Source organism: Parambassis ranga, chromosome 19 (genome assembly GCF_900634625.1).
Source record: "Parambassis ranga chromosome 19, fParRan2.1, whole genome shotgun sequence".
NCBI classification, from domain to species: Eukaryota; Metazoa; Chordata; class Actinopteri; family Ambassidae; genus Parambassis; species Parambassis ranga.
In genome coordinates, this window is record NC_041039.1 from 10,022,727 (window position 1) to 10,035,580 (window position 12,854).

Consider the following 12,854-nt stretch of genomic DNA (forward strand, 5'->3'; position numbering starts at 1 on the left):
ATTTCCATCTGCTTTTTTCAATGGTGATGCATATTGTTTTGTTTGCTGCATGTGTTTTAGTTCTCTCTGGATGAGTCTTTAAGCTGGTATTATACCTGTGAGAGAGTATTGCCAGTGTTATCTCAAGCAGCAAAATTGAAATACAGCCTTAAGCGTTATGGAAATCCTCATTAGATGTGTTCTTGTTTGCTCTGTCAAATATCTCCTCTGTCTTTGCAAGTTAAATATCCATGTCAAAGACTGGTTGTTTAAGAGCTCAGGTAATAACTCCTGTAAACACCTCCACATCTTGGTTACCAATTTGTGCTTTCAGATAAAATGTGCAGCAAATATCCGGTTTCAAAGCCTTCATTAAGTGCCAGACGTTGTCATAAGGCTTTGTTGGCATTGAGCTTTTTTCCAGGTAATTGCCTCAGTAAATAGAGTGACTCGTTTTATTTTTGTGGTCACCAGACAGCCGGCGTCAGTTGTATCGGGGTTTTATTTTAATGTTTATCTACACATAGCAAGATACACATAGCAAGAAAATATGCATATCCATTCAAAAAAAACTTCTTTGGTGTCTCCTACACACTCATGCATGCACACAGACTGGCTGTCTTACCTTTTTGTGTTTCATTTGTTTTAACTTGATGTTTGATGAGGGGCTTTCAACCAGCTTCTTACTAATGTGTACTCTGTAATGAACTGCAGAAAACAGGTTGGAAAAAGAGAAGAAAAAAATAATTGAGGTGATGCCAAGCTGTGAAAATTAGCTGAGCATGGCACGAACATATTTCTGAAGGGAAAAAAACATTCCGGCTTGCCAGTCAAGTGCAGCATGTCTGCCATTCCTTGTTTCTGTGTAATCATCAAGGAATGTAATTTAAAAAAAATGTAATGTGTGTGATTGTGTCAAAGACCTGAATCCATTTTGCAACTTTAAATTGTATCAGTGGCAGTACAGAATGTGTTAGTGGCGAGTACCAAAGATGCCCTTTGAGACTTACTGTGTGAAGTGACTTCAAGTTCAAGCCATAAATAATAAATTACACTTCTCTAATTAACTCACTTTCAAAAAGCAAGGGATTCAAGATGAGTTTCAATTATAGTCCCATCCTTCATGTATGTCACACTCATTTAACCTTAGGTCTATCACTCTTATGTTCTCTGTGTGCGCGTTGTGCCTCCACAACGGAATGTGCCGAGCAGGCCACTTTCTCACCCAGCTGGGTGTTATGGCTTAAGCAGAGATTAGTGTGTGTGAGTGTGTGTGTTAAGACACTCTTGTTTAGTCAGATGTCTGCTTACACTGAAAAGGGGTAGGACAGTAAATATCTAGCATGCCTTTGTAAGGAGTACTGTTTTTTCGCAATGACAATTCCTTGAACAATGTGACCTCCAGGTTGTTAAAACACTTTGTGACTCAATTCTCGGCCCACTTGCTTTTTATAAGATTAGATGAATCTGCTGCCCAGGAGCCCGTGTGCTGCTGTTTTTAGTGACACATTTTATCTGTTTGTTTTTGTTGTGTGGCAGGAGGGTGTCAAAACTGCATGCGGGTGTGTTTTTGCTTCAGTGGGTTGAGATGTGTGTGTGTGTGTGTTAGCTGTTAGCTCAGGGCTCTCACATCTGTGTGACAGTGTGGGAAAATGGCAGCACTCCAGAAGTGAAGTGTCCCTGCAGAGATCCAGAAGTAGGGGTTGTTAATCTGGGTTTCAGGGCCAATCACACCAAAACAAACTGTGTAGAATCTGGCATACAGTATTCCACATCTGAACAGTATGTCAAACACTCCAGATCAGCGTGTCACTTGCTGGATGACAACTACATGAATGTATCATAAATACATGGATTTATCAGCAGTAGTTGGTGTTGTGATAGATTAATAACCACACACAGCTAAATTTCCTGTCATGGTGACTAAGTCTTTTATTATTATGACCTCTCCCAGGTTAATCACTGTCATATATTCATTTGTGGTTCATGTTTCACCTGCTGTGATGTCATGAGAAGCATTATTTGGTCTTAGTGGTGTGATTGAAAGAGTGCTTGGATAAAAATGCACCAGCAATATTCACAAAGTTGTGGATGATACTATTATTGTTGAACTCAAAGAATAACACAATTGGCATCAAAATAGCCAGCCACTTCCCCTTCCTAACTGTTTAGCTCATAATTTGAGAGGTCAACCAGAGGGGATTTAACCAGAATTAAACTCCTGAGCTTGCTGGATGCTGTGCAGTGATAGCTTTAATTGCATCTGCATGTGTTTTTTAAACAGCATTAAAATAGATTGCCAAAGGCAAAGTAAACAGGATTTCTGAGAAACTTATTAAAAAAAGATTTTTTTTCTGTTATCTTAAAGTTACTGATAAGGTTCGAATAGTTTTGAGGAGTCCCATGATGAAGCACCAAAGGCAAACTGCTGTTGAAGAGTTCAGCAGCATTGGACATATAATCCCTCCGCTTTGATAAACACTGATAAGTTTGCCATTATATATACTATCTTGCTTGCTCATGAGAAAAATAATGAAACCAAGTGACTGATCCTTTGAATAGAAATAAGATTTGAAAATAAACCAGCCTTTGGCGCCATCTAGTGGAGGAAAAACAATGACACTCCACAGGTGAGCTTGGATGGCAGATCACTTTGGTACTTGGTTTGTGACTCCTAACTTTATGTCTCATGAGAACACAGAAACACTTGCATAAGAATTTACACAAGAATTTGCACAGTCTCCCATGTTATTGTGACATAAATTGAATGTCTTGTAACAAGCAAACTTAAGTGATTATCTCATTGCAATTATAATTTGTGTGCATTTTATACCGATAATTTTGTAACTTCATTGAAGCACTAATCAAGAGATTAACTGAATGCTCTAAGAAAAAAATATTTTCATCATCATTGTTGATTATTTATCTTGATTAGCTGATGTTAACTCTTGTGAACATAATGTCTAAAATAGTGAGCACTTTTCTCAAGGACATATTGTTTTGACAGTCAGACATGAGTTTATTCACAGAACGGAGTGACACAGTAATAAAGTACTTACATACCACCTATCCACTAGAGGGCAGCATGCCTTTGAAAATATACTGAGCCTGGCTGTTTTTTTGTAAATTATTCTTCCAAACTGTGTGTATAAATTCTAAAAAGCTATTTGAGGTGTGACGAGAGCAACAGAGATGACAGCCTGGAGACTCGGGTGGTTGTAATTAGTCGCAGAAACAGACAACATGTTCTACTACTGTATATCATTGCTCTAATTCATATTGATTAGAGACTTTATGTCTTCTAAAGGCAATTAATGTGATAAATGTAGTATAATACATGACCTCTCATTACTGACTCAGGAGACCAGTCTTATTAGCTGAGTATTGATCAAAGAAATGCAAAGCAAAGAGTGAGGGCAGGACAGCTGTCTGCTTTGTTCTGAAGACCACTTTGATGTCAGCTGGGCATGAAACAGATTAATGTTTCCTTGATTAAGCAGATCCAATAGGACACACTGTATTCATTTAGACCAGTGACTGTTGTAATTATGTGCGAGGATGCCCTTTCTTATTACAGAAACCTTACCTGAAGTGTTTCAGCTCAGTTCCACTGAATATTTGTCAAATGATAAATTCTGTGGATGTGTGCTAACTCATTATTCCCCTCCACTCATTATTAGTCACAGCGTGCGGAGTGGTTTGCCTATGTTCTGCTACAGAGGACAGGCTCTTTTTCAGGACACGTTAAATGTTAATACTAAAAATATTCAACACAACATGGCTGTGTTTATGTTGACTTCTCCACAGTGCACATTTTATGCTAATTGGTCAAAGTTCACTGTCATTAAGTGAACCGTTACCATTTACAGTTACCATGTGTGATGTGTCAGCAGATGTGTTGATACACATAATAATAATATTGTTTACAATAAACTGCTGAAGCTGTGGGTTACAATGAGCAAGTGTTGCTTCCACAGAAAAGCTGCAGCACTGGCCTTTAATTAGTGGTTGGCATAGAAACGCTCACCGGAGCAAAGCTGATAGCAAGGATCAAGTGGTTATACCTCTATCTGTGTTGGTTTAATGGCTCCACTGCGTCACCCAAATAGCCAACCTGGAACATGAATATTATTTAGCTTTTATGACACCCTAAATATAATGTGTAAAGCAACAATATTCAGACTGCTGTTATGTTGTTTTACCCTTGATTGACGGATACTACGTTACAAAATGTAACATTTCTTGTGGAAAGTAGCGTGTTATTGTTATTGTGAGATAAAAATTGCTTTGTTTTTTTGTTTTTTTTTTCGTTTTTTACATGATGTCTTTTGTGCTGGAAATTAGGATTAGTTCAGATGACTGATATTGGCTTTGCTAAAAAGTGAGAGGGGGTCTGTGTAATTGTTCCTAATCAAAACACAGTGGCCTTATTTGAGTATTGTTAGACATTGTTTACACATTGGATAGGCTCCCAGAGAGATCGATTGAAACCTTGTATGCCAGTGTCTCCTCTGTCTTTGTGTGTTTAGAGTGTGTTCTCTGATAAAAATCTTTTCTCTTGCTGCTGGTTGAGACGGGCTTGCTGCCTCATAACCTAATATGGGGGTACCCTGTGTGTCAGGGAGAGATCTCTGAGCCCCTCTTCTGTTTTTTACTTACTATCTGTCTCTCTCCATTTTTCTTCTCTGCTACTTTTACTGTTTAAGAGATCACTTACACTCCCTCTCTTCCTCTGGCTCTCTCTCTCTCTCTCTCTCGCTTAAGCCTCCTCTCTCACTTCTGTAAGTGTACGCAGTCTAAGAAGGACTGGAGCGTGGTGCGTTTTCTCCCTTTCTCTTCAATATATCAACATTTTCTGTGCTACAGTAAGTACATTGTTTACAATGAGTTCTTACTATACTAAGAGGAGAACTTTCAGCTTCAAGAAATCTTTTCATTCATTACGGTATGTCTTTTGGCTAGGGAGCTGTGATGCAATGTATATGATTAGCGGCAGGACTTGTGTAGTTCATTAAGCTGAATGTCTTTTGTCTTACAGAGTTGAAGAAAGTGAAAGTTTTAAAGTTGTCCTATCAACATGTCTGGAGATACAGTAGAAGTAACTTTACCACTGAGTATCCAAAACCGAAAACATCATACAGACTGTATGCCGCTGCATGCAGTACCATGAATAATTAATGTCTTGGACTTTCAAAAGTGAAAAACATTCATCAGTCTTATCTCTGGCTGTCTGACCAGAGCTGTGCGCTGTTATGTAGGAGAGTTTAGCGGCTCACTTCAGTATGACATCATGAGAACTGTAAGTGGGGGGAGTGTGATGCTGTAGAAGGGTCCCACTGGGTACTCTGGGTAATGGGTTCCAGGTTGTTTTGGCCCACACCATGACCCCACTTTTCTTCCTTTCTGACTCACTCTCACAACTTCCCTGTCATGTCACACCTCCGATGTAGTCTCCCTATTTTTTGCCGTTTTAATATTTACCAGAATAATCATACATGAACTATAATGTAGGATTTACAAAGACCAGTTCAAGTCATAGCTTTATTGTTTCAAAAATGCATAAAGCTCAGTTTATATTTCCACTTATTCTCCTGTTATTTCTTCATTGTGTTAGTTGGATTACACTTGCAACAAATTGTTGCATGCCTTCTTAATAGCTTTCCTATGGGACAAACATTCGCCTCCTGCATGTATTGATTTGTTTCCACAGCAGTGTAAATAAAAATGGTGAACTCATGATTATTATTGCTAGATCCATTAACTGGAAGGAGTCTGTGGTTTGGACAACTGTGTCCGGATAATTTAGATATCACTAAGTGAATAGTAGAACCATCAAGGAGCATTGTTCTCACTTTATCTTTTCTCTGCTAAGTCAATATTACCCTTTATCATTCCTTTAATAACAACGTAACCATAATGAATATTAATGCTAAAATATTAATCACCAGTGTTTACAGTGCTTTGGTAGTTGATATATTTAAACAAATATTGCTGATGTTTCACATAACTATGAGTTTACAAAAAATGCAAGTCCACTATAGTCCTTGTTGTTGTACCCTGCCTTGTTTTTATCACTGGATGGAGACAATCTGTTGCCAGTGTCACCACAGACAAGATGCAATTATAACCAAACATAACCTGACATGTAGCCTTTTCCTGTAAATATATACTTTTGTTTTCAGTCTCTTTCTTCGTTGCGGGTTGTTTTTACTCGCTCTAAAAGGGGTCGATGACCAGCAAATACAGCTACAAGCTGATAATCTCTAAATCTGTTTTCTTGTTTTCATCTGTGTAATGCTGCTTATTTTATCCTAAACAGTGAGCAGCATGTTGTTTGATATGTTTTGCCTTTTGGTTTAGCCTGTATTTATTTGAGTTTCTCATAAATAGCAAGTCTTTTTTTTGCCCATCACAAGTTTTTCACTGCTGTTACACACACACCTATAAAAGTACACACAATATAATACCCTAAGCTTGTTAAAGGTGTGAGGCTGTACTCAGGAGGTGGGCCCAACTCTTGGATCTTTAGTGAAACGGCTCCTTGTGAAATTCAACAAGGGATTATGATTCAAGTCACCTTTGGCCTCCCTCTCCATTTCCTCTGTTGTTCTCTCCTGTGCTTTTCTCTCCTTTTTTTTCCTCCTGTTTAGCCTTTGCTGCTGTGCTGTCTTTTTTCATATCATATCCTTTCCTCTCTCTCATCCTTCATTTTCACCTCCTCTTCCACTTCATCATTGGTTCTCTTCTCCTGGTTTCTGTATTACATCTCTTCCTGTTTTGACAAAACCTTTCTCAAACTTATTGATTACTTTCATGATTGTTTTTCATTATCTATTCTCCTGCCTGGAGGTTGTATGTTGTATTTTAACATAACATACAAACCTTTAATTGTTATTTTTCTTCTTTTTTTTGGCCACAACTGAATAAATGTTTATAGAACTACTGGGAATCCTTTGCTTTGAGGGGATCCCAAATGTCTGAATGCTTACAACATCCACATTACATTAACAAAACAGCATTGGGTGAGTCTACCCCCTACAAATCTAAACATCATAATCCACCCATGGAGCCACAAAGAGCCCATCCTATACAACGAAACGAGTCACACATGGGGGGGCTTCCTCCATAGTGAGAACAAACTCCTTTTTGATGTGAACTGAAGTTGTTTTTAATATTGTGTTTGTTTTCCTGTCATTTCTCCTGTGCTAACCTGTGGTCTGAAATAGGGAAAGTCTGTGTTACAACAGAACAACAAGCAAAAGCAGATCTCAAAAAAATCTGTGTGTAAAAAAGCAATATGTGCAGAAACCCTAAGTGAACTGCATAGTGAATGTAAACTCAACAATAGAACAGTAGAAATGATACGAACATTTGCACACTATCTGCCAGGAGCTAATGCATTGAAAAATAAATTGTACAAGACTTTGCATACAATGCATACAACCAGCTACACACAACGTTTTTGGCTTATGAGGTGTACAAATGAGCTCTCAGCCTGCAGTGAGACAGTCCAGGTTCAGGGTGCAGAAAAGCAAACATTACCTTGTGGAGACAGCAGTGGCAAAAAAGGTTAGAACAGAACAGGGCAGTGCAGAGAGGTTGTCTGCTTCTTGGTGATGCAAACCAGGAGTTGCTGGAATAAAGAGAGCAGCAAGCTGTGTGCATACACATAAATCGGCTCCAGTAATCACAGAGTAAAGAAACACATTTGAAGTACCTTATCACATGTTCAACCACAGTGGTGGGATGTCTGCTTGGCATGTTTGGGTGAGCTTGGTTTATGTCTTTTGATTTGGTTTACACTTTTTTGGATGGGTGGAGTTAGAGTGTCTGTGTGCTGAGATACCAGAGCTGCTGAACATACCTGGCTCCTCGCGAGTTTTCAAATAGAAGTGGGCCCAGTTGATTTAAACATGCTTGTCGCGTTGGGTGGGCAGAGTGCACGTTTTCAAAATTTCCCTCTCATACCTTTATCAGCTGTGATTTCATTGGATTAAAGCAATAACAGTCTTTAGTAGTATAAGGGACATTATGAATATGGGGCTCTTTGTGAGTCTTTCCATGATTTACAGTATCTCGAGTATGAAGTGATGGTGAGAGATTCTATGGAGTTCATATTGCTTTGCTAAAATCTTTTTTGGCTAAGCAGAAACACTAAAACGTAATGTGCAGAAGAGGTTATTATACAGTATGATCACGCATTAGTCAAGTTGCAGTATTAAAATGTTTCCAGTTTAATTTTTTCTGGGGTTATTTTATGTATATTAATAAGATATTTCATGCAATGACTAAATAAATAGGATTTTCTTTGCCACATTTACAGCCTTTTCATCCTCTTTCAGTTCATTAAACTTGCTGTTCTTAAAAAGTTGAATTTTCTGCACCTCAGTCATCTTCTGTCCTGCACAAACCTCAGCTTAAAGACAACTGGAAAATATCCATGCAAGGGAAGGGTTAAGGCTGACATCTTTCTGGTGACCTCAGCTCTGTGTCCACAGACCAGAATAACAGAATAACCCCCTGCTAACCTCAGCTAACCTCGACCCTCCATGATGTTTCTAAAAGTAGATTTCAGCAGAAACGATGCATTTCTATTCCTTGAATGTCAGCTTCATGGGATATTGCTTCTGTGGTGGGTAGGTTCAAGTTGCAGTGATTTGTCTGGTCCCTTGTGAGTGCTTGTGTGTGTTTAATTGCATGATATCATGACTAGATTCAACTTTGTGACCTTTTGTGCATGCATGGCATTAGTGTGAGTGAGAAGGGATTGTAGACTCACACTGCTGGAGTATTTCACAGACAGCTGAGTTGTGTTGTGTTATTGTACCTAAGCTTTAAAGAGTGTAGAGTAATATAAAATAAGAGTAATTGATGAGGAGTGTGTGATTGAAAGAAAGAGATGGTTCTTATAGGGAAAGGATGTTAGTTAGTGTGGAGTGCGGTTGGTCAAAGACATGCTTAGAGTTCAAGATGTGGGTGGTTGGGTTTCAGGGAGATATCATGAGCCTTTTCTGTGTCCTGTATACTCGTGCATACTGCATGGGTCTGGTATGAGATGCATAACAGCACGGGCATGAGTCACACACGTTTGCACGTCTGCATTTTAGCAAGTCTACGCACTGTTCATGTGTGTGTTTGTGTGCGTGCATTCCAGCTCAAAGTTCAGTGGTCTGCATGGTGCCCCACATTGCCCCTTGATAATCCTTTCCCAGAATGGCTGTTGCCAGGCAGAGAAATTACCCAACGGGGCGCTAATGGGGCTTAATGGTAAAGTCATTCATTACTGAAAATGTCGACTGACCGTCAGTGATGTGAAACTCAAAGCTTAGATTTTAGATGTCTTCATAAATATTTGATTCAATTTATAATCATGACAGACCTCATGTGTGCCACATCTGTCCTTGAGAAACACAAAGGTAAGGATCATAGGATGGTCATTCACATTGTCTGAAGCAACTGTCATGGAGGAATGTGTGTTGTCAGTAGCAAATGTGGACTGTACATAATAGACAAACCCTCCATGATATCACCCATAGATTTCCTGAAGATTGGTTTTGATGCTTAGGGTTGGTTAGTCCAGCCATCACAATCTTGACAGCGCTTGACTGCGCCTAACTTTTAGCTAATTAAAAAATGAAGCACAAGGCAGCCAGTGATCCACCCACCTGTCATGCAAAGCCATCCACACCCTACAAACATGTATTTCTGCATGTCAAATCAGGGTCCTTTTAAAATAGAGGTAGCATTTTGAACCAGTCTCATAGGGGCATTTTAGGACCTGTGCCTCGGTCCTGCTTTCCTTTTTTCAGTTGCTGCTTTGGAGGCAAAACCACCACAGTGTCAGGGGGCAGAAACAAATGACGTTTAGTTTTCTATCCCAAAACATTGGGATAACAACAACATTTTCCAGCGAAAGAAGAAACAAGACTTTAGGCTGTTTGATTTGATTCCCACATCCTTATCTCATATATAAAGGAGGAGGTGGAGCTCATATTTCTGTGTTTCCAGAGAAGGGAAAAACAAAAGTGGTGAGCTGAGATACTATAAATCAAATTAGCACGGTTTACATTCAAAGCTGTGTACAGTTATTGTTGTCAGATCTGATAATGTCAAAATAATAATATTTAAATTCGAGCCAAATTAGTGCATCTGTCTCTAGCAGTTATAATTTCACTTCACTGAGTTTAAGTCAACATTTCTTGTACACACTGTGTAACATGAGATACAGTGCTGTCATATATAGATACAGTTCTGATAATGGGCTGAATGCAGTGCTTATTGATATTGCATCGCCTGTACTGCCTACATGTGTTATTGCCCCTGCTGTGACTGTGGCTACTAGGGTACTTTGTGCCCTCTTACATTACAGGGATTTTCCATGATTGAAAATGTATTAAAGAAAAGAGACAATTCTACTGATTTATTAAATTGTTTCCCTTAAATAGATGTCAAATCCTAAGTAAAGAGTAACAAACTATGGAAAGTATGTTCATGTTTTTTGTGATCTCAACTTTAAGTCTGCATGTATGTCCACGTGTTTGCCTGGAGTTTGGAAATGAGTTTGTTTGTTTGTGTGTGTGCGCAAAGAACAGCTGTTCTGTGTCAGTCAGAAGCAGCACCACATTCTCTGCAGTGTCCTCCCAAGTCAGCCTCTTTTACACCCTTAAAGTATATACAAACACTCCACACTGATCCATTATACACCTCTTTGAAACTGTAGGTCTGTCGGTTACAGTAGAACTGAAGGAGAGCACAATAAAACTCACAAATAGTTTTATACTGGCCCACTTCATTTATTTGAAACAGTTTCATAACCTAAAATATTACACAACATCAGTCAGTGGTCGATTACTTTTCTATGAATACGTTATTTGATCAAACATTGCAGATATGCAGCCACAGTATTCTGTTGCTTTGATACTCCATTTTGAAATATTCATTTGATGTTAACCTCATAGATTTTTATGACTAATGGGAAACAGAAGAGTCAGCCTTAATTAACTGAAAGTCTCTCCATTAAATGCAGAATAAATAATGCAAGGCATGAGTGCTATGTGTGACCCCGGTCAAATTTTTGCTTCTAGCTCCATAGTGAATGTGGACAATATTAACTGGCGTTGTAGTAGACTTCATGTCTGTTCATACACTGTTAGCTATTTGTGCAGATATGCCTAATCTCAGCATTTCTTAAATTGTTAGGGCTTTTGGTAACAAGCTTCTCATGTTCTTGTCTTTTATTTAACTGAGTTACTGAGGGAGGTGTGCTCTTGTCTTGGATGTGTTTGTTTTATGTGTTTGTCTCTAAACGTGCAGCCTGGTATGTCTCCTTTCCCTGGGGATGGCCCAGATCTGACAACAGCTTGGCCTACTCCCCATGCAGGAAACCCATCCCACCCCCTGCACTATATGTATGAGTGCGTGTGTTTGTACAAGTCATGTCAATGTTTGCTAGTCAGCATTCATTACAAACCTTTACCCTAAATGTAAGTATGAAAAGCTTGAGGAATATGTTTTTTGCCCACCTTTTTCCTGGCAGTGTTACGAAACAGTGCAGATGGACACAGTTGCTTGGACTTGTGAAATGTTTCCTCATTAAACCTGTATTGTACTCATTTCCCACTCTGTCACCAGTATTGATTTTGTCTGATTTTGTAACATCCATCCCTGCTGGAGACATAAGTGCCCACTTACAGTGCCACAAAATGTTTCCTTAATGGCTTTTCTCTGAAATTTGTGCCAGAAGAACCCGTCTGCAGGTTCACTCGGGGACAAAGAACAGATCAACCGCTTTGGAAGTTGTTTCCTTTTACATGAGATGGATTTTGTTCCGAGAAGAGCGTGAACAGAAAAAGTAGTCCTTTTCTTAAAGGTCAAAATGTTCACACAGTTAAAGCTCTTCTCTTTCTCTCTCTCTCTCTCTCTTACCTTGGTGTGCTGCCTCCCACCTTCCTTTCTCCATCTCCCTATTATTCACACTCTTACATGCATGTCTGTCTTGTCTCAGTCTGTCTGGATCATTCTCTCACCTTTTTTATGTGTATTTTCTACCTCAATAGCTTTCCTTCTGCTGTTTATGTTCTTTTCACACTTTCAGATCTGTTTTTTCAAGAAAAAATAAATGCCTCTGAGAGAGACAACAGCAGAGAGCTGACGACAACATACCGATTCAAATGTTATATAATAGCCTAAAGTCAGATAAAATGAATTTTCTTCTTCATTCTTTAAAAATAAAAGCTTAATAAATGATACATTTATTTATAAATGAGCTGCAGTTATATGATATTCTCACTTTCCTGTATGCACTGAAATGTTTGTTTAGTTACTTTTAAGTGACCTATTTCTTAATGGCTTTATTAACAGGTCAACAACTATGTGCAGGACAGAGAAGAAGTAAACCTGATTCATCCTGCCAAAAAGCTCCTGTTATCTTGCCCTGGATGCTTTAGTCTCAGGGAGTCTCCCACACGAATGTACAATGTCAGCGCCTGCCCAGCCAGATCTGATCTGAACCAGTATTCCTGGTGTCATCCTCCTCATCAAATCAGGTTAGTTATTTTTTTATATTTTTTTTTCACTAAAAAACTTTCCCTATTAACTTCATGCAAGAACAATTATTGTTTACTTAATATATTATTCATAGTTAAATTGAATAAGGTTCAATAACATTCATTATTTTGGTTGAAATGTTCAAACTTCATTCTCAGGTTTTATCGTGCGTGTGGCCAGAGGACGTCAGTGTGTTCCTTCTTGTCTGGAGCTTTACTGGAAGCCACAGCCGCCCTCGGTGCCCGCTCCTCTCTACTCTACCCTTTGCCTCTGTGTCCCAGCAGCCACGCTGTGCTGAAAGGTGGGTGTAATAATATGCAACACAACCT

The 12,854-nt window shown here is 38.9% G+C and overlaps 1 protein-coding gene across 9 annotated transcripts in view; it reads left to right on the top strand.

Annotated features, from left to right (window-relative positions):
• Nucleotides 1-12,854, top strand: part of plce1 (phospholipase C, epsilon 1) — a 55,335-nt gene that overhangs the window by 13,097 nt on the left and 29,384 nt on the right. For all 9 annotated transcript variants that reach the window (XM_028430296.1, XM_028430294.1, XM_028430298.1 and 6 more), the window contains 2 exons: nucleotides 12,340-12,524; nucleotides 12,684-12,826. In XM_028430296.1, the coding sequence (XP_028286097.1) occupies nucleotides 12,340-12,524; nucleotides 12,684-12,826 (328 nt within the window). The remainder of the gene's footprint in view (nucleotides 1-12,339; nucleotides 12,525-12,683; nucleotides 12,827-12,854) is intronic.